Below are 22,383 nucleotides of genomic sequence, written 5' to 3' on the forward strand. Positions count from 1 at the left end.
GCTTCTCAAACCTCCATTTGCAATTGCGATTTTATTTTGATTATAGTTGTCTCTTTCGCGTCGAATAGTTGGTAAAGACAGAATATTATGAATTCTATGAGCTAATTGGCAGATACCGAATTAGGATCTGGTAGTGCACATAGATGGCAGCCGAATAGAAACAGGAAGTAGCAGACGCTCAGGGATGCGTTTTTTTCCCTCTTTCCAAAGTATTTCCTCCGAAACGACTTTACACAGCATTCTTCCAGTTGGGTTTGCGTGGAATAAGAAGCAATGACAGACAAGGCAGAATTGCGGTCACCAAATTTCTTACTCAAGTCCTTCTTCGCCGGTGGTAAGTGCCCTGTGCATTCCAACTTGTGCGGAATGTTTACCCGACAGGTTCGTTGACTCGTACCTAATAGAGTGGAAGTATCAAGTTCACGGTCACTCTGAGAAAGATTCCCTGACCTCGTTTTGTTTGCAGCCGTGTCGCGGGTCATTTTGTGCAAATTGGTTTAATTTGTTGCTTTGACAGCACACGCATGCCCTTGCCCTGGCAGAGGTGTTGCGAGATACTGTGCTATAAATAAGTTAGGTTCCTCAGAAACAAACACACGGTCGTATTTATTGTATTTGCTTCAAACCTCCGTCAGATGTTCTCGAAAGGCTACATCGCAGAGCTCGGGCACGATGTCGTGTGGCTGTCACATCGGGGGACGCGTGTTGACCAGCGCATTTCAAATAATGGGCAAATCGACAATCTCCTGTCACCTTACGCCCTCGTTTAACCGTTACCATTACTAATAGTACTTCCGTATGTTTTTTATTTTATTTTGGGGGCTAATTGTCTCGCGCGAGGGCCGCGAATTATCATTATATGTTTTTGGATGCGAGCACGTGGAGCATTTGCCCGAGCTATTCATTGCAGGTGGTCGCATGTGAGGAGAACACATTCATGCGCACAGAAGAAACCGTTCACATAATTCACATTTAAGTTGGCTGAATCGGTATCCCAACACAAATATGGAACTGTGCATGGTTCCTTTGTGCATCTTAAGAAATCTATGCATAACAAAAGAAAAGAAAGTGGAGAGGAAATAGCCATTCACCAAGAAAGAAGGCCTCGTCTGTGACTGCCCTTATTACGTTGGGAAACTATTTCTCGCAAAAACTGCGTGCAAGCTCCTCCGAGAAGGAAACTGCCCCTGCATTTTTTCCTTCATTATATTCAGCTTGCATGATGAAACATCCGTTTATGTTGGTCTTGCATCAATGGTTTGTCCGTGATTGCCAATGGCATGCAGGGAATGAACACATTATTGTATAGATCGTCACAAGCTTAGCTGCTTGTAAGAGACTATCACGAGCCATTATTGTACCTTGTGGTTATGGGAGAAATCTCCTTGGAGGTCAAAGATCAAAAAGCAAAGCAGGCCCTACATGTGAGTGTGAGGGCTATTTGATACCGCGTTTTTTCGGGAACTTGTCATTGGCCTTAATTTTCTAGCATATCAACCAGGAATGTCTCTCACAGTAGGTCCCCCATCTCGCACATTTATATGCGTTGTATTATTGTATTCAATCAGTCGATGAGTAAAACTAAAGTCTGAGTCACAAGCGCTGCCGTCGTAGGCTTCATTAAAGTTCACTCCATGACTGTTTTCGTGTAACATTTCAACACCTTATGATATAGCAATATACAGAATCAGGTGCAGACCTAAGGCTTGGTCTAGAAGATAATGCTAGAAGCACTCAGTGACGACAGAAATTCAGAGGGGTCACTCAGAACATCCAGACCCATTTCCCTTAGATTCACCCCTGAACACAATTGACCCTGTACAAGTTTACAAGCGGTCACTTAACATCAACGTCACCAATAACTATAATTAATTGCTCCTTCCACGGTGAATACCGCTGAGTGACAGGTACAGGGAACGAAGATGCGACGAGTGTCTGAAATTAAAAGAGACAAACACAGAATTCTAGCATCTTGTTGGTTACATTAGACATTCCTGTTTATCACTCTAATTTCAGAAACTAGTCGCGTCTGAGGAATGTTGTAAAATTCTGCTGGGGGAACCGGGGCAGTCTCTACCGGCAGCAGCGACACAGCGTTATTATCCAACACTGCAGTGCTGCATGCACAAAAATTATATTAATTATATTATAAATTAAAAATTATATTGATGCGTAGGTTCTGCTCGGCCAGTGGGTAATAGATAAGCAGGCTCTCGTTAGTTCAGACCCCTGTAGACGACAGATTTTTGCTTGAATTCTCAGGTGTTTGAATCCTGTCAGACAGGTGCACTTACGGTCTTAATGGTTACGGTCTTAAGTGCAAACGGTCGAAAGAGTAACTATGTACGGTCATGTCTCGATTCTTCCGAACAACTTCGGGGGACGTCCCTTATAGTCCGGATAACGAATTTCCAGATAACCGAACCGAGCAAACTTCCGGGGAAACCAGCAAAATTTGTAAAACCTCTTTATATAGCTCCAGAAAAAGAAACAAAGGAAATATTGTTACTTTAAAAGTTCACGCAAAGTGAGCCGCTCGAAATTTGTAGGCACGAATGTGACAGAATTTTGGTCACAGCCATATGGCACCCGCTGCATCACCCTGCTGTTCAAAGAAGGGTAACGTCTCAGAAAGTTGGTCCCACACATATGATAATACGATGGGAACCCAGAGACAGGGGAGAGAAAACACGAAACACACACGATCTCAGACACAGCAACCCTTTTACTGAACAAACATAGAAAGTCAAGTTCCCAACAGACTCCGGCAAGAGGGAATTGCGTTAGTGTTGCATCTATTTCACCCTTGCCACCCATACGGAGACTTTTGGGAACTTGACTTTCTATGTTTGTTCAGTAAAAGGGTTGCTGTGTCTGAGATTGTGTGCGTTTCGTGTTTTCTTTCCCCTGTCTCTGGGCTCCCGTCGTATAATCATGTACCAGCTCGCCTGCGCCCTTGCACTTCTTCCCGCACATATGCTTTGTCTGCGACAGTCCTACAGTCAATGCTTTCGGACGGCCTTGACACTGATGTTCACGCGTGGATTTCTTGCGCCCTGTGGATACAGGGCACCTCTTCCGCTTCTTGTCTGCCATCTCTTCGTGAGCCTGCTCACGCCAAGAGGGAGTGACCTCTGAAGAAAGGGGAGTCAAACAGTATGGGATGCCCCCGTGCAAAGTGACCCGCTTCTGGAACAATGCGAACACGGCACGTGCCAGGAACAGAGGACGTTGACGCTTTTCCGGACAAGCGAGTCGGAAAGACCCTGGTCCTGGAAGAGTGGTCCCCATACTTCCTGTCCGGATACGGATAACAAATTCCGGATAACCAGAGACGAAACCCAGTCGCTTTGTAGTTACGCACTTTCTAAGAAAAACAAAAGCCAAATAAATGCGCTTGTACTGTCCTGTTAGAGTTATATGTCATGGTGTGTTATGAACGGTGTCCCCATAGAACACAATGGGAAGTATAATCCTGGACGTCCTGGCTGTGTACGAGATGACAAAATTCGTTCGGTGTCCTAGTAGAGGAATACTACATGAGGGAAGCGATATGTGGAAAATATTGCCATATCTGTGTAACTTACAGTTACAGGTACTATAACCAAAAGCAGTAACTGGTTACAACTAGAAGTTACTATTGTAGGAAAGTACACAATTGTACCTTTGGTATAGTCCATTTCAGAGAGGGAAACAAGGGTGAAATCCCCCTCCCCCCCTCAAGTAAAGTCCCCATATAGAATTCCCCATATAGAATTCCCCATATAGAATTCCCCGTATAGAATTCCCCGTATAGAATGCCCCGTATAGAATGCCCCGTATAGAATGCCCCGTATAGAATGCCCCATATAGAATGCCCGCTCGAAACATGCTTCTGGCTGCACCACTGAAGAGTGGTTTGAACTACGAGGAATTCATTGTAATGTATATATTATGGTCTGTTATGCAGGCAGCTGCACACACAAAGCACACTTTAGCCGAGTTTATTAATTCTGCAGTCTATGTATAGGGAGATGTTTAAAAAGAAGCTTATCTGCGGCTGACACTTGGGTCTTTATTAGCAAGTCCTCAATCCTTAAGTGCTCAACCAAGCAGTTCCTTACGAGACCGTGCTTTAGCGGGCAGGTACATACCGGAGGTGATCAATGCATTCTAAGGTGGGTACCTCAATAGTTGGTGTCACCAGCGTGCAGAAGCTGTTTTCTGCCAGTAAGAGAATTTTACGAGGAAAGGAATAGACGTAAGCGCCAATTAAGCAGGTTCTTTGAATACGTTGAAAAACAGAGTTATAGACAAAAATTCAAAATCAGTTTGAATAGACCAAAAGTTGGAAATGTTCGAGTTAGAATTAATGAGAGCGTGCTGTTGCGCATTCTGCTTCAAAGTCTGCACGATTCCAGTGACATTCTTTTTCTGTTTTTTCCAGGTGTGGCTGGCATGTGTGCAAAAACAACCGTCGCCCCGCTGGACAGAATCAAAATTCTCCTCCAGGGTCATAACTACCACTACAAACATTATGGTAACACCTCTTTTTCTCTCTCTCTACCTATCTACCTATCTGCCTATCTATCTATATATATATATATCTGTCCATCTGTCATATGCTTTCTATTGTGCTCAGATTTTTATTTGTATTTTTTCATTTTTTTTTAGGTGTGTTTTCAGGACTGAAGGGAATAGTTCAAAAAGAAAACTTCCTCGGCTTATACAAGGGTAATGGTGCACAGATGGTACGGATATTTCCCTATGCGGCCGTCCAGTTTGTGTCCTTTGAGACCTTCAAGCGGGTATGCACATTCTCCTTTATTCCCCCCCTCCCCCCCCCCCCCCTTGTTCTTTAGGCTGTTAATGGAGCAGTGAAAAACCCCTCTATAAATTGCTTGTCTTTTATTTTACTGCTCTGTAGAGTTGAGCGTGAAACAGCAAGTGTGCTTGCACAAACACAATTTATTAGTGAATTTTAGTAAACCACTTTGCTGCGTCCCGCTACGGTACGTGGTACAGTAATCTGAAACGATATCACGATATGCAAGACTGATGCTGTTGACCTTTTGGTTCACTGTGGAAATGGTTGGTGGAAATGTGGAATGGTGGTACAGCATGGTTAATCAATGTCCTAGTGCTCTCGCATGGCAGATCTGGAACACTTAACTGTGAAGCCTTTTGGGGTTACGCTGCTGTTGCAATCCATTTCGTTGCATCCACGAAAGAGTCAATCGCAATCACCTTGAGCAGCTTAAAAATTCTACAGGAATCCGCACCGCCGTCCTGCTTCTCGTGTAGTTAGCCTAATCGCCGTTGCCTTCTCCTCTCAGAGCCCCTCAACACGCGTTAAGTCTCCAATAATGCTATTCCTCGAGGCGATAACCCTAGTAGCACATCTTGTGGCCTCGACGTTGCAGCAACGTTGTGAATGACGTCCAGTGCGGGACAACGTTTATCAACATCTCACAACATTCCTGCAACATTATCAAGAGTGGACCAACATTACTCGGCATCCAGCAGTGTTCGTGCAACACGGCGGAGCAGCGTTTCACGAAGATGTCCCGGCCCCATGTCAACATGGGCTTCACTTGATCACCAGCAGTGCTTGGGGCATAGGGCCTTATGATTTAAAACCCATTCCCCCCCCCCCCCCCTTCTCTCTCTCTCTTTTTTTTTTCCATCATCATCACTTTGGGTAAAACTCTGGAAAACGACGCTGTAGTATGAATGTAAATGAATGAATTAGGGATGGGCGAACCGGATCCGCTAAAATCCTTGAATCCAAGGCGGAGATTCCAGATTCGAGAACCCAAATCCTATAGTGACCCCACATGGCGACCCGAATCTTTCCAGTCCACCAACCACATTTGTTTATTTCTTTTTAAAACTAGTGCCTCAGTGTTTCTTTGTGCACATGCTTTTTGAAAGCTGTTTGTCGTTGCCGCCACGTCTAATGATGCGCACCATTTACGTTACAGATAATCCGTAGCACATTTGGAACCAACTCGCACGGCGGTAAATTTGTGGCAGGGTCTTGCGCAGGTGTGTAGTATCTTGGCTATCTAGTTTGACGTATGCCTCAGGCAACTTTGTGCTGTATGGGCTGAACCACATTTCTTTTTGAAGGGGTGACTGCAGCTGTAACCACCTACCCACTCGACATGGTCAGAGCCAGACTGGCTTTCCAGGTCAACGGGGAGCACGTCTACTCAGGCATCATTCACACCGTTACATCTATCGTGCGAACGGTGGGTCCCGGCTGCTCCGTCGCCGCGGATAGAAATCGGACACTGCTTCGGGACTTCTCGAATGCACCGCGGACATACAGTCAACTATGGATTTATGAACGGTTAACGTTCCTGGAAAAATCGTTCATGAGTTGAGATTTTGAATAAGGAAAGGGAAGTGTCTCATCCCAGGGGGAGCTGTTCTTAAAGCAACGTGATCATAAACTGATGGTTAACTGTGCAGCGTGTCAACCGATAATGTTTATGGTTGTCCCTGTGCCTGTTGCGGCGTTCGGTGAAAAATTATTGTTTGCGCCAATTTCAGTGGGTCACAGACTCTTGGATGTTGCATTCTTTTGGATATCTTATGGAGAAACTTTGATTTTGATTGGAGTACTGTGGTACTGCCGTAGGTTTCTGGATTCACAAAGAAAAATGTTAATTTTCCTACATTAATTTTTATTTCAATTAACACAATCAGCTAATACGCAACAGCTGTCATAGTGTGCGACGAGAACTTTTATGATTGGCACCCAAGATGGAAAGTGTAACACGATGGAAAGTAAATGTTTTGTGGCTGGAACTGGCAGAGCATGAACAATTGACGTATGGCTGTTGTCAAAAAAGCTAGACAGCAGCAGGAGTCGTACCATGCACCTCTCGAATGCCAGTCGACTTGTGCTAAGTGCTAACGACCTGTACTAATCGAAGTGTGCTAACCACTATGCTACGCCGGCATCGGCTATCCGATGACGTATCAGGGGTTCTTCCCAATCCACTGACCGACACACGCTCCTTTTTTTTTTTTTTTACTATCCCTCATACATTTTTCCTTATACGCACACATGTAACACAAGGAATGCAGCAGCATCTGGTGAACGTGCATCATTTAACAGTGGGCATTTCAGTTATTCATGTTCTTAGGCACCTTGACGCCTGTGTTATGTTCATCTGTTTGTGTGTTCCAGCCCGTGAACAGTCACTTTCAATCGTGTTCACCAGATGACTGCTGCCTCATCCTGTGTTGCGTGTACTATCGTGAGCTTTATGAAAGGGAACACGCGAGCACATAGCAGATGACATCCTCTGCCACTTGTGGAGGCGCTTTGTGGCGACACATGAAAGCAAATGACGAGAGTTTTGCTGTTTTGTCTGGTGCCGGCACCCTCACCCTATCAGCCCGTAACAACGTTGCTCACCATTATCTGTTGTCAACGAAGAGTGGTGGATGTGACGGCAACAGAAGATGCGGCAGTGCCCTTTCCACTTGCACACAGAATGGGTCACAAGGTGTCTTCTTAAGTAACGGACGAGGCTATCTGCCATGCACTCCTGTGTTCCCTTTCATAAAGCCCACGATAGTATGTGCATGTGTAGGAGAAAAAATGTAGGAGAGAATGTGAAGAGAGTGTGTGTGTGTCCCGTTAGTTTATTGAGGCCCCCTCAGTGAGTGAACAGAAAGCCGTTGCCGTAGGGGTTTAGTGCGTGCGGTGAGATTCCTGCCACTGTATGACCACTGGGATGCTGAAAACGTTTATCATGTGCAACCTATTTTTGGGAATTGGACGATAATATGTTGAACATTGCATGCTTAATACACAGGCACTTGAAGACCTTTTGTATCCTCTTTCAGGAAGGAGGAGTAAGAGCTCTCTACAAGGGGCTTTCTCCGACGGTGCTTGGAATGGTCCCATACGCTGGTAACGATGCTTTCGCTTGCATTTTGTCATTGTTGGCTAGGTCTACTTGATGTTTGTATTAATGTCATAATGTACTGCCTGTAGTAGGTAGTGCACATAGTTATTTCTGGTCAGAGTTATTTGTTGTTGTTGTTGTCTTCTGTTCTAGCATGGCAGGTCCATTGAATGGTTGCCGCTTCAGGGCCTTTTCTCATTCGTGCCATGGTTCTATGACACAATCATAGCACACTTCATAGACATTATTGACATTATACAGGGTGTTTCCTTTTATCTGCAACAAATTTTCATAAAAAGGGGAGTTGCCTTAGGGAAGTTTCACTTTTGTCTTTGGATTCCTCGACGGGGCTGCTACTAGGAAACAAATTTTTCGCTCAGTTAGGGGACTAATTAACGGAGATATTTTAATCAACTTTTCATTTATTGACTTTAGGGAGCACGTTGCAATTGCAATATTGAAGCCTGATCACCACATAATCCGCTCGAACCACTGATGAAGCACTAAAGTAATCTCGACGTGTGCTATAGACCCAAGTATTTCACCTCGGCCGTCCGCAGGAAACAGAAAGTGATCGCCAAAAGAGCGATGGTGACGTCGATATCTCCGCCCTCACTTAACGTCGCAGAAAAACGTCGTACGCGATTTTGGCAAACCTTTATCGCGGTATGTTTCACGATCTTTGTTTTGTTTTCCCTTTTCCTTCCTTTCGTTCGTTTATGTGTTCGCAGTCGCTTGCCGTGCCGGTCATTTCATCCTGCAAATTTGCTAATTTTTTGCAAATAACAATTTAAGAAACACTTGTAGCTATGTTGGCACAGAGGGCATCTAGTAACAGGAGTCAGGTTTTGGGGACCAACTTGTGAATGTGCAAGGTGTGCAAACGTAATGGATATAGTGTATTTGCAGATTTGATACAGATTACGCCTATTTTTGTAGCCGTACATGTTCTCCCAGATTCTTTGTGTGTGCGTGTAGTTTGAGTAACAAACAAGTTAGTCTACAAGAATGTGCACTGTAAAAGTCCAAAAAGTTGTGCTAGACAATTAAGTGTGTCTCAGCCTACGAATGCACTTGCTTCATGTGCAGGGCTGTCGTTCTACGTGTTTGAACGTCTGAAGGCAGTTTGCCTCGAGTACTTCCCGAACGTGTGTGGCCGACCCTATCCTGGCAACACTGGCAACATCGTGCTGATCGTACCAGCCAAGCTTCTGTGCGGAGGCCTCGCAGGAGCTATCGCACAAACCGTTTCGTGAGTCTTCGCTGTATTTATTTATTTATTTATTTATTTGTTTGTAGTTTGTGTATAGTTTGTAGTTTGTGTATAGTTTGTAGTTTGTGTATAGTTTGTAGTTTGTGTTTGTGTATAGTTTGTAGTTTGTGTTTGTGTATAGTTTGTAGTTTGTGTTTATGTATAGTTTGTAGTTTGTGTTTATGTATAGTTTGTAGTTTGTGTTTATGTATAGTTTGTAGTACCTCAAGACGCCCCATTGGGGCATTACATGAGGGGGTAAGCGAAGAAAAAAGTTAACAATTTTGCTTCTGCTTCAATCAATCAATCAATTACTTCTGCTTCCACAAAGAGGAAGCATTCTTTAGTATATTAATGTTTATTAGATTTTAGAGTGTACAATTAAATTAAATTAATTTCTGCTCGAGCATGCTTACGATATCACCAACTACCCCAGCCTTCTTTTTAGCATTTATTATAAAAGCTCGTGAATTCCCAGGTACCCCTTGGACGTAGCGAGGCGACAGATGCAGCTCAGCATGATGTACCCGGAGCGCAATAAGTTCAGGTGAACCATTTTCCACTTTCAGGGACGGCTAAAAGGAACGGTTACATCCGGAAACAGATACCAAATGCTCGGCTTTGGGCAACAATCTACCTTGATATAATTATTTCGGCGGAAAAGTGCATTTTATATTAACTAAACGAATAAACCGGAACTAAACCGAAAACGGGGGGGGGGGGAAATGATGTTCTGTTGAACCTGACTCGAACTGAACCTGAACAATTTTTTTGCTTGTCCTGAACTGAACCGGAACTGAACCGAAAAAATTTGATACCAATTCTATACAGTTACCTGTTCGGGAATCGGTTCAGAGGTGAAATAATTGTACTACCGACCGACATTTTTGTTTTTATTTGCTCGTTTATTTTTTTGTACGATGCCAGATGAGAGTAAAAGTTTGTGACTGTAGCTCCATTTTTTTGCCAGGAGCAGACCGGGTGCTGCCAAAGGCACTCCGCTTTTTGTTTTCAACAGACGAACCACGAGAGTGCAGTACAGTAAAATATCGGGCAAATTAATGTGTTTATTACTTGTCTTGTGTTTTCACCTGAAACAGTTATCTCACTCTCACACCTTTCTCTTACAACCGTGTATGGTGAGGGTGTAGCAAACTTTGTTCCGATGAACTGGTTAAACCAGGACCGAAGAAAAGTAACAGTTCCAATCCCTATAAATATCCTAACCGCTGAGCACCTTTTTTTTTCTTGGGGGAGAGGGAAAGGTTTCCCTGAGCTGAACCCGAACCGGTTCAATCCGGTATGTTCGATTCAGCGGAGCTAAACCCTAACCAAGCAGATATGCTCTCAGGCTCAGAGGAGGAAAGGTGCCATCCAGATGCCCCTTAGCTCTATGAGATGCCCGTGGCATATCTTTCCTGAAGGCTGTGTTCTGGTTGGTTCTTAGGGAGTGACGTCTTCTCGTTTTTCCAGAGAGGGATTTCCTACACACTCTCAGCATCAGGCGTGTGCTCTCATCATGTATTCCATTGAATAAGAGTCAAACTGTGCCGCTGTTTCTCCACGAGGAATAAAATAACGCTATAGCTTCGACATCGACTGGAACGGATGTGACCGTCCCTTTAAAAAGGGGCCACAAAAGTGCAGCAGTTCCTGCTCACAGAATGAAAGCTGCTGTTACCTTGATGCCAATACAAAAGGAACAGCAGAGGAAGCGTAATGTACGCTCTCCCTCTCAGGAAGCCCAACAATGCGAAGGGTCCCCGGATTGGACGCCTCGAATGATCTGCCGTGATGATTGGACAAATCTTTTGCGGAGACCAATGAGAGCGCACCTCGCATTGTTCACCATCTTGAAAGGGAGAGCATAAGGCATAGGTTCTGTCACGACTGATTTACGATCGAAGCAACGGATGACTCCTGTTCCTTTTGTGTCAACGTCAAGGCAACAGCATATTTGATTCCGCAAGGAGAAGTGAGTCAAATGAGTCATGGTGAGTCACACTCACAGCCCATCATTCACAGGGATCTCCCTGCACTCTCCCCCCCACACACACACACCATGAGGGGTGTACACCCCCTGGGCTTTTTGCAATGCCCTTTCCTGAAATTTCTGAGATTGCCCAGTACAGCTCAGCTACTATATACTACAGTGAAACCTTATTCATTAATTCAAACTCATTTAATTCAAAATTCCGGATATAATTTGGAGAATTTCTGCAGTCCCGCTTTTGCGCATTGCAATCTGACTGCTTAATTTAAAGTACCTGCGTGCCTCAGCCTGCTTAATACGAAATGTTTCTCACTTGGTTCCTTCAGCACCCTTCAGCATGGCGCATTGGTTAGTTGTCCTCAGCTTCACGCTGCCCTGTATACGTCAATAAACGTATAACAAGTCAGCTACGTATTTAGCTTAATTGAAGGTGTTTTTGTGGACCGAGCGACTTCGAATTAATGAGATCTTACTCTACACTCGTAAGTATGTCCTCATGAACATACCCCCGGAGACTCAGCACCCCCAGAGGTCAATTCCAGGGTCAATCACCGATCATCTACCATCAACTTCAGTATCACATCGCAGACCATCACTCAACATTGCATCGTTCTCAGTGATCTGACAGTGAATGATGTCCGTAAAGGCTGTCACTAATGAATTCGCATACCCGTGCTCAGGATCGATAGAAAAGACTAGCCGACACCGAAAAAAAGTAGCCTCTGTCTACGCCTTGGTCATCTACTGTATTCTTACATGCCTTTTAAACATCCTCTCTTGCAGCAAGGGCTTGTTCAGCACTCTGGTGCTGACATTCCAAGAGCACGGAATCTCACGAGGCCTCTACCGCGGCATGACCGTCAACTACCTCAGGGCCATCCCAATGGTGGCCGTCTCCTTCTCAACGTACGAGGTCACAAAACAGCTCCTCGGCCTCGACACGGGTCTAGACTCCTGAGGCCTAGTTAGTGCAAATCTCTAGCGACCCACCCGGGCGTGTTGCTACATGCGCGTGTCGACACATGCGTACCGGCCCGTGTACATGGCCCGTGCCTAGTTACAGCATGCGGCGATATTTTTTGGGATATGTCCAGCCACAGCAAGAATCGCTCAATTCATTACGCCCGCAGCTCCAGCAGTTGCACACATTCTATTTCGTTGTTGCTATTTTTTATAATGGATCCGCGTTTGCCACGTGGACGTGGGGTCCCTTTTTATAATGTTCGGGTTTTATTAAATGGAAATATTAGTGTTGTTTGCGGTACGGCGCAAATGTTAACCCAAACGCGAGAAAAAGAAGGCACGCATGTAGTAGGGACGACACACAAATTGCGACATGCACGGTTTGAATGTGGTTTACTGTGCCTGTATTGTAACGTGTATCTTGAATAATACAGTAATTGAGTATTTCAGAGTGAGAGGTAGCAACACTTCGGTGTAAGATACGTTATTTATTCCGTCCAAGCTACTTGGCGTTGTAGACTTTTGTTGACGACACAAGTGTTTGTGGAACTACTACTTTTGAGGTGAATGGTGCACTGACTTGGCAACATGTGAAGCCTTGTAGCTGTCATACAATACTGGAGATAAAATGTGACAAGTGTTGTAAACTGCTGTAATATCAGCACACAATAAACGATACCTTTGTGATGTAAACAGACATGTGCTGGATGGATTAGTGAAACAGTTTCATAAGATTAGACTTTTTCATGAGTAAATTAGAAGTGTGTGGTTCTACGATGACCAGGGACAGGGCCTTCATGCAACATGCTGGTTTTTTTTTTTTTGCTTTCTTATTTTTGGCTTCGCACCACAATCATGCATGTTTGGTATGTAGGCACAGATTGTGGGTTAAGTTTACAGCCCCCTACCTTTCCGCAAAATTTTGCTGAATTTGCCATGTCTCACGGATCCTGCTCTTTCCCTCGGAATATTCTGTGTTTGTGTTACGTAGCTAGGCTTTCAATTTTATCCGCAACATTTTCGTGGCCTAACAACGCATTTATTGTAGTGATAATTGGTGAGTGATTTTGGGTTGAACCCGATCAGTCACGACTGCAATGCAATGTCACTCAATTTCACTCCGGGCGTTCGAGTCGTTAAATCTTCTTTCATATCTTCCGGCCTTTCATATCTTTTTGTCCTAAAAAGACATGAAAGGCCTGGAAAGTGCGCGTGATGAACCTGTAAGCGATCTTAGGAGAATGCTGCGACATTTCTTTGTTTTGTTTCCTCTTACTTGCGGATCTGTAAAATCAAAAAAAGAAGACAAAATAAAAAAATATAAAGCACTCCGGTTCATTGGTTTGTATCGCTAGGGATTCATGAGAAATAGAATCTGCAAATTACGCTTTCCCGTTTCCTCTCCTCCTGAAGAAGGCCGGCAGTGTGGAGCGGCTCTCGTTGACCTCCTCAAACGATCTGTGCAATCATCGCGGGAGATTTTCTGAGGGAACCAATCTGAGGCGCCTCCATACATTGTTCCGCTTCTCGAGGAGGAGAACGAAAATTGGTCTCTTTCGTTCACATATCGTGGACGACGCTACAGATTACCTCCTTTCCATTTGTATTGGTGTCGAGGTAGTGACATCTTTCATCACTTTAGTGCCCTTTGAACCGGGCTTTTATTGTGCCTATAAATGCCTCTTGGAAAATTCTCTGTGGAAAGAGTTTAGGCAAGATCCAATTTGGGGGTAGGGGAGAGGCGACAAAAATAAATTGCTTTTTAATAAAAAGTTTATAAAAAATAAAGTTTTCCTTTATTAGGTGCAAGCTCTCGTGCAGTGAACTGCATTTTGTCATTTACCTAAAAAGCACTTTTTTTTTTTTTTATGCCTGGACATCCAGCCTCTAGTCCAGACAAAGAGCAATGTGCTCTGAACTAGAACACCCTAATGTGCTTTCAGTAGGCCTGTGCAAATAGTCATTTTAAGACATGAGCGAACATGAAGCAAATTGATGTGTAATTGAAGCAAATACGATGCAAATAGTTCCATAGCCTAACAGAGTTCCTATTCAGTGTACTGCTTGCGACATGGTTGTCTGAAATCAGCACCCTGTGGTTTAAGCCATCCCAAATCGCTAGGTGTTGCAAGGTCATTTATTTTGAGTAAGAAACACGTGCAGCATATGGTCCATCTTTAAATAGAATATTGGAACAACATTTTCGAGAGCAATCAAGGAAATATAAGCTTGCAAAACTACTGAGAGGCGATTTCAGATAATCGTATCTGGAGCAGTGCCTACGGATAAGAATCTGAAGTACAGCTTGTGCCGTATCCTGTTCTCTGGTGCTTTTTTTGGCCCCCACATGTGCAGCTTTGAAACTACAGGTTTTCCCGGCAATTTTAATCCAAGTGCCAGCTAAATTAATCCATGAGCCATAAAGTTTGCATGGCACATGGATTAATTTCGATGGCGCTTGGATTAAAATCTACGGGAAAACCTGTAGTCAAACCTAGTTACAATGGAATACTTTACATCCCCCGCTGGGCTCCTGTAGAGAGCAGTACGTTTTAACCTTCGTCACAACGAAAGGAATTTCCATTGGTACTTGGATACAACGAAAGAAAATCGTAAAAACGAAAAAAAAAAAAAAACGGAGACCCAGATGTAAAACAAAAACAAGCTATTGGGGTTAGAATATGACTAATGCCTGCGATATTGCACTGTATGCTGGTCAGCAAATGTTCTCTTTCAAAAGGATTTGTAACTGAATTAAGGTTTCGTGCAAGGCACATGGAAGGGAAACCTTAATTCAGTTACAAATCCTTCTGAAGGCACAGGGTTTTCCTCTCCCTGGGTAGGCCTTGTAAACCTTACCGCAGTTGAGGACTGTGCCATTTTCTGTGGAGGGACCTTCAACACCTACGTAGGACCTATATAGATATAGCATCATGTGTCATGGATAGAGTGAAAAGAAAGTGCTGACTCTTGACGTGAAAACTGGGAAACAGGCGGGTGTCAACAGGAAGAAAGAAGCTGGAGGTGGCTAAGGATTATGGTATATCGCCTAGCACTCTGTCGACGATTCTGAAGAACAAGGGGAACATCCTGAGGGTAAGAGACCACGACAGAAAGTGGTAGAGGAGTTCACAATATGATATCGTACAGAAGTCCCCGTTAACGTGGTTTCTCGACACGAGATCTAACGCCATTCCGGTAAGTAATGCCATTTTACAGCAAACTACCAAGCATAAGGACTTCGTTGCCATGCTGGGATGTGATGATTTTAAAGACAGTGGTGGATGGCTTCAAGCACCACCACTATATCGTGGAGAAGACGCTCAGTGGCAAAAGCTCCTTTGTGAATAGGGTAGAAGAGTGTGCATGGATTGAACGGCATGTTCCAGACATTCTCATCAGGTATACGTCGGATGAGATTGGCTTGTTCTTCCAAATGCTTCCCAACAAGACTCGCGACGTCAAAGGCGCTCGTCATGGCGGAAAGCAGAGCAAGCAGTATCTGACTGTTTTGCTAATCTGGACAGCAGCTACAAACACGCGCATCGTGTCATTGGGCAAAGCAGTAAGCAGTGGTGCTTCAAAGGGATCCCAAGAACTTCCTGTAAAGTATGTCGCCAATAAGGTGGCTAGTATGATGAGGGACATCTCTCGGGGACTGTCTCCAAAGCTTTTCCCCCCAAATTCATTTTCGTGTTTTACCCTAAGCAATATGGCCCTATGTATACCGTATTTTCTCGATTATAAGACTACGTTATTTTCCAAAATCCAGTGTTCCAAAGTCTGGGGTCGTCTTGTATACAAATATGCGTGCCACAACGAGGTCAGGGGAGAGGCTGAAGCGGGTGAGGAGATCGGCCAATAGCGCGACCGATATCACGTGTTGTCAGCGTGATGCAAATACGGGCACAATAGGGACGGTGTTCATTCGTCATTCACTGTCATGGCGTTGGTCTCCGGCATTTTGATGAAAAGTTAACACTTTCGTAAATACAGCAACAATTTAAAGTATAGGAAATAAGTGTTACAAGGTGGCTAAAACAACCCGGGAGAGATCAAAAATGGTGCCACTGCAGTGAATTTAATAAACTGTATTGTGCATTGCTTCCAACTGCTATTCTGCCTCCCAATCCCAGTTTGCATTTTTTTCCAAATTAGTGTACCCTAAACTCTGGGGTCGTCTCAGTTTCGAGACAATACGGTACCCAATTGAAAATTGCGGTAGTGCTCATGTGTAGACATTTTAGTGTCCATCATGACCCAGGTTAAGTGACACCCATAATTCGGAGCACCTCATTTTTATTCCATTCACAACATCCATCAGCGCGTAGTACCGATGGAGACTTGCCAGACGCGCACAACGTTGTCGGTGTAGCCTGCAAACAGTGTCTGTCCATCGGCTGACCAAGCCATCGAGATACACTGAGGCGGTTCGGCCTTGGCACTTGTAGTGATCACCTCGGGCTTCAGCTCATCCACAAGGTTCTTGCCTTCCAAGTCCTATAAACCATAAAAGCAGCAGGTTAGCCAGACCAAAGAAATGATGCACAGAGACTAACTCTTAAAGTGCCCTCAGCATTGCAGGACAGCTTGTCTACATTTTGCATTCAGCTGCACTTGTGTGTAGTCTATTCATCACTGGGCACAAGAAAATACTACAGTAGACTTCCGATAATTCGATTTTCCGCTTAATTCGATCGAATTCGAAGGTCCCGTCAAATGCCCGTATGCCTCTATTGATAAAAAAGTTCGTTATTTCGAACGTGAAATCAGTGCACATCGTGTAACTCGATCGATGCGTCCGCGAACCAGGCATCCGCTTCGCCCGCACCGCACATACAAGATAAAGTTCGTCCTAAAGTTCAGGTGGCAGATCGGCAGACGACGATTGAACAGTACCGATCCGTTCCGATAACCGCAAGTTTTTGTGCACCGAACGCTATCGTATTTGCGTACGTAAGCGATAGCGTTTGTGGTTCTGCGCACGCGCAAAACATAGAGCTTCGCGCATTGTGCAGAACCACCACGCATCTCTTGCGTACGCAAAGCCAATGGCGTACGATGCACTAAAACTCAATTCATTTGGTGGTGGTGGGTGGTGGTTCGTGCCGGGCGAGGAGGAAACGTCTCTTTCTCGTTTTTGCTTTCCGTTTATTGTTCTACGTTTCACCGGGCTTTCGTTCGGAAACTGTTCGTGCAACAACAGTCCGATACACAACGTGCGCTCGACGAGTTTCGAATTTCGATGACTTCGTGGAAGTGGACATCGTCGTCGTCAGACGTGTCCTGCCCGGGAAAGATGGCGGAAGCGAAACTGAGGACGATATCACCGAGCGCATTCAGTGGGTGGGTGGGTGCGTGCACGCACGCACACTGCGAGCTTTCCGCGAAATCGTCTACAGTTTCGCTTCCGCCATTTTGCACGGGCAGGACACGCCTGGCACCGATGTTGTTGTAGCGCGCGCGAGAGTGCTCTATGTGCAATGTGTCGAAATGCGCGTTTCAAGCGTGAGCGACAGCAGAGGAATGCACAAAGGTGACATTGACCTCTACAATTTTTCTGCCTATTCTTTAATTCGACCTTCGGATAATTCGATCAAATTTCGCGTTCCCGTCAGGGTCGAATTAACGGAAGTTTACTGTATTTTGTCAACAAGGGCAGCATTCATCTACTGCGTGTGTGTCACTGATGACATACTAGATTATAGTGACCATGTTATCTCCTCCCATCTTGGGGGACGCACGGGCTTGCAGTCATACAGCAGGATTCATTTTGAAGAATGCATGAAAATGCGGCATAGACACTACACTTTCACGTTTAGCCCAAAGGTGGCAGTATTTGCAGAAGTGCGCCTCTAACTTTCGACATGACATGGTGTGGCACAATCTTTGCACTGGACTCCATGCGCATCCACGTAAATGGTAAAAGTCTTTCAGTTTCTCTGTATGCCTGCGTTGTATTCACGTAAACGTGTCTTATAGTGCAGCAACTGTTTTAAACGAGAGTGGAGAGAGTTTGCGATAGTCAACGTTGCAGCGCAGGAGACTCAAGAGCAACCTCAAGAACTATATAGCAGATGATTGCACACACAACTAACTAATGATCTAACTTCGCACATTGGAACCTGTAGACTAAAAGTGCAGCATGCTTTCCACTAAAATGCAAAAACAAGTTGACTTCAAACTACATTATACGCCATGTTAATTTCGTACTTGTTATCATAATTCAAAACTTCGATTCCGTTACGGAGCTATAGTCGAAATTATACGGAAATCTTTCTTGCTTTGGCACTAAGCGGTGAATGTTTTTTCAGCTCGCGCATCAGTGTTTTTAGTCCATGCTACACGTGCCAGGCCAAGGAGTCATCGGCTAATAGTCTAGGCGAAAAACATAGTGCGCATTGCGAGGGCGTCGGGGGGGTCCTACTCTGCTTGTATCCGTGTCATTGCCGTATTGCCCTGTCTCCCGTCATCGCATCGAGCAGGTGCGACTGGCACTCAATAGTGACGCGGCAACTTTTACAAAGGCCTATCCGCGTGGCAGAGTACATACACATCTGCTGGATGATCCAGGCTTACAAGGAACTGGAATCATGGGACGCCTATATCCGCGCGGGATTCGTACGTGAAGGCGTAACTAATGTCTCCATTTGCAGCAGCGAACTGAACACTTGGTCAGGCAATGCAGTGTGGCAAAAGGGTAAGGGTGCAGGCAACCTGGTACACTGTGAAAAAAATTTTGCAGAAATTTTGAAAAAATAAATAAAAATATTTCTGAAAAAAAAAAAAAGAAAAGAAATGCAGTGTAATAGCGTAAGAAACCGCATGTACATAAGTTACCTCAGTATCCCGGGTCAAATTTCGTACATATTTCGTTCACGTATTTTCCTGTCATTGGTTCGAATATTTTGCAGAACTAATTCGTGAAAAAAAAAAAGAAAAAAAGAGAGAACAGGACAGACAAAAGAACAGGTCGCGAATTTCGCGAAAAAAATAAGTCCTTGCAAAAATTACTACTTAATACAGTAGATCAGAAAAACAACGCACCCAAATACGAATGGTGGACCCAGTGGCCACACACAGCCAGTAGCGGTTGGGACTGAAACACAGAGCATTGATGATGTCCTGGTGATCCAGGGTGTACAAGTGCTTGCCCTCATTCAAATCCCACAGCATTGCCTTGCAATCCTGCAAGGTAGAAAAGACACAGTGAAGGCGACGTGCAAAACAGTAACATTAACGGTAACAGCAAACATTGACCGCCCTCATAATTGCAGGACACAAAGGTCAGGCCACACCGTCTGTTCGGCTAATAGTTTGAAATCACTGGGCAGAGCTCGAAAGGACGCTCGACAGAGCCTCCGAGCCAAGGTACCTTTCCTCCGGAAGCGCACAGGGATCCGTCGGGAGACACCGTCACGGTGTTAAGGTATCCGCGATGTCCGTTGTGGTCCGTCTTGAGCTTGCAGTTGGTGAGGTTCCACACCTTCACCACACGATCCCAGCCACACGACACAATGATTGGGTTGTTGTTGTTTGGAGAGAATCGCACACACGAAACCCAGTCCTTGTGGCCATCTTCCTACATGCACACGTAAAAAGGCTGGCGTAAGTAAGGGGTAGTGTAGTCGTTCCTCATAGCTAACTGATTGCACAACACATGATAAAAAAAAATCAATATACTAAACATATGAAGCATTATAATTTGTAAGTTCGCAGTGTTAAGCTGGTTGATGCCAGAAACGAAATAGATGCTACAAAAAAAAGAAAAGTACCTGCAAAGAGGGCTGTTACAAACCTAGTGAGAGTCAAATGTGAAACAGCTAGCAAAATTGCTACTTTCACCAACATCTCCAGCTAGTATATAGGTAGGGCCTGACTTTTTAGGGTTAAACCCGTATCCGCCCGATATTTACCCCCCAGAACGAAATCTGTAAAATTCGGGTTTAACCCGAATCTACCCGAAAACATCCAGGTCGCGTGGCACACTCATAAGCGTGCATTAAAATAAAGTTTGATAACATTGCTAAACATTAGTTCCATGTTAAGACAAATTTTTATTAAACAAAAAAATCACCCGAATACACACGAATTCCTGACGACAGAATATGCCGTAACGGGATTTAACCCGAATTTTAAAACGAAAAATATCACCCGATATTTACCCCCCGAATTTGGCCAAAAATAAAACCCGAAAAAGTCAGGCCCTATATATAGGTAAGGTTGTGACTAAGGGTGTGCGAATCTGTATTGGACCACAGAGTCAAACGTGGTCACAGCTTATGTCGCCATGGGGATTGCAGAATTCTGTATCTTCCATGAACGTTAACTGTAATTCCTGGTGAAATCCTTGTCAACAACGTATGCCTCAAATTTATAGTGGTATGACCATGATTCAGTGCATTCTTTGTGTTGTCACCTCCTAAAAACCAGTGCTTGAAAGACTAGTTTTCTTACACAGTAAATCTCTTTATGCTTCTTATGGTTGCAAGACATTCAGCAATGGTGTCCTCAGATGGCACATTGTTTTCATAAAGCATTTATAATTTTATATCTGTCTTCCTGCTTCTACGCATTACCTATCATTTAATGGAACGCCAAGTACTCCAACTCGAAACAGTGATGTCGTATTACTTGAACTCTACTCTAGCTCGAGCTAGCAAGATAGCATAACTTCGCATAGCAGACAAAAGACATCTATAGTTAATAGTTAAGACATTAATGCTGTTCGAATCACAAGTCAGAACATAATATGCATTTTTGTACGACTACAGGAGGCAGACTTTGTGCAGCACGTGGATGTTGAGAGTAGAAAGGTAATTTTTGCGAATGCCAGTCCCATGCAACGACTATAATAACTTATTACTGAAATTTAGAGACTTTTCATAGCACCTTGTGCAGGTTTATTGCGTGCCAAAGTCTATAAGTAATTGCAATTGTAACAAAAGCAATTGGAGACTATGTGTTAAGTTTGTCCCTGGACAGAGCTAGTCTCAGCTTGTTCGTAGGTCTGTAATTATGTGTTTCTTTGGAGATCGCGAAGTTGTAATCGACGGTTTCCGAGCGACCTTGACAGCTTCAATGGCGTTTCGCAAACCTCCATTGAATCGAGGACCGCCAGAGTCAATTTTAACTCAAAATGGATGCGTAGCAGCATCCATTTACCATTCAGTTCAATCACCATTCGTTTACCATTGACATGGTATAAGTGCAAAAACTATCCCGAGTGTTTCTTGCTGCCTCTTTTTTTTTAAGATAATGCTGGGATACACACCACAATGGTATACTTGCACTGCGCCAGCGTGTTCCACAGCTTGATGGTCTTGTCCCGAGAACCAGACACAATCTGGCGGTTGTCAGCGGAGAAGGCCACACTCAGAACATCCTTCTGGTGGTCCTCAAACCGACGCGTTGTGCGGCCCCTGGGCAAGAACAGTGTTGTTGTAGTACGATAGGACCTCATCCGTAGGATAGCAAAAAGGACAACTGCTCTCATACAAGGTATGTTGATATCACAACCATTCATCAGCTAATACATGAATAAATAATCATTGAACACAACCAGCAGTGTATAGTGGAGATTGGGACTCACACAGTAAGGTCCCACAAACGTAGTGTCTTGTCCCAGGAGCAGGACAAGGCGTACTGGCCGTCCGAGGACATAACTACGTCGGTGACGAAGTGGCCGTGGCCACGAAGGCGTTTTTTGGGGATTCCGTAGTTTGTGTCATCCCGGGTCAACTTCCACATGATGAGAGTCTTGTCTGAAGCATACCATGCAGTAAAGATTAGTACAGACAAAACGCACCATACGAAATAATTCCGTGCACCATACCGGAAACATCGCTCTCGTAGATCGGTGACAAACCGAAAGCAACTAACACGCTCATGTGACAGGGTCAAATTTAAATTCGTCTGCATGACTCTTTCGTCATGCATTTTTGTAATTACGGTACGTCAGCTGCACATATCACACTGAACGTCACAAATCGCACATACCCCGAGAGGCCGAAAGAACCATGTCTGGAAACTTGGGATTTGTGGCAATCTGGTTAACCCAACCATTGTGGCCACGAAGGGTGCCTCGCAGATGCAACTGCTCCGTCATTTCGGGTGATAACTTATTATTTCAGGGGATGAAAATGGATTTCAATATTCCCACAGAAGAAAGCTTACTGTACGAAGCCCACCATGGAGGGAAAAAGGACCGCAGTCGACGAGCAAGTCGCGCTCATCAGCTTGCGCGAGAGCAATTATTGTTTTCCAAT

General features: G+C 44.5%; 2 protein-coding genes across 2 annotated transcripts; one reads left to right on the plus strand and one right to left on the minus strand.

Annotated features, from left to right (window-relative positions):
* Positions 1-150: 150 nt before the first annotated feature.
* LOC135375125 (solute carrier family 25 member 16-like) lies at positions 151-12,810 on the plus strand. Its single transcript, XM_064607840.1, has 9 exons — positions 151-334; positions 4,427-4,519; positions 4,654-4,787; positions 5,964-6,027; positions 6,112-6,233; positions 7,846-7,912; positions 8,997-9,159; positions 9,638-9,706; positions 11,936-12,810. The coding sequence occupies exons 1-9, from the start codon at positions 274-276 to the stop codon at positions 12,108-12,110; spliced, it is 948 nt and encodes a 315-aa protein (XP_064463910.1). The 5' UTR covers positions 151-273; the 3' UTR covers positions 12,111-12,810.
* A 3,587-nt stretch (positions 12,811-16,397) lies between these two features.
* Positions 16,398-22,333, minus strand: LOC135375141 (small ribosomal subunit protein RACK1-like). The gene is made up of 6 exons (XM_064607865.1): positions 22,115-22,333; positions 21,708-21,879; positions 21,390-21,537; positions 19,491-19,697; positions 19,163-19,303; positions 16,398-16,615 (listed from the first exon to the last, which is right to left on the minus strand). The coding sequence occupies exons 1-6, from the start codon at positions 22,221-22,223 to the stop codon at positions 16,436-16,438; spliced, it is 957 nt and encodes a 318-aa protein (XP_064463935.1). The 5' UTR covers positions 22,224-22,333; the 3' UTR covers positions 16,398-16,435.
* Positions 22,334-22,383: the final 50 nt, after the last annotated feature.

Source organism: Ornithodoros turicata, unplaced genomic scaffold, assembly GCF_037126465.1.
Source record: "Ornithodoros turicata isolate Travis unplaced genomic scaffold, ASM3712646v1 ctg00000829.1, whole genome shotgun sequence".
Taxonomy (NCBI): Eukaryota; Metazoa; Arthropoda; class Arachnida; order Ixodida; family Argasidae; genus Ornithodoros; species Ornithodoros turicata.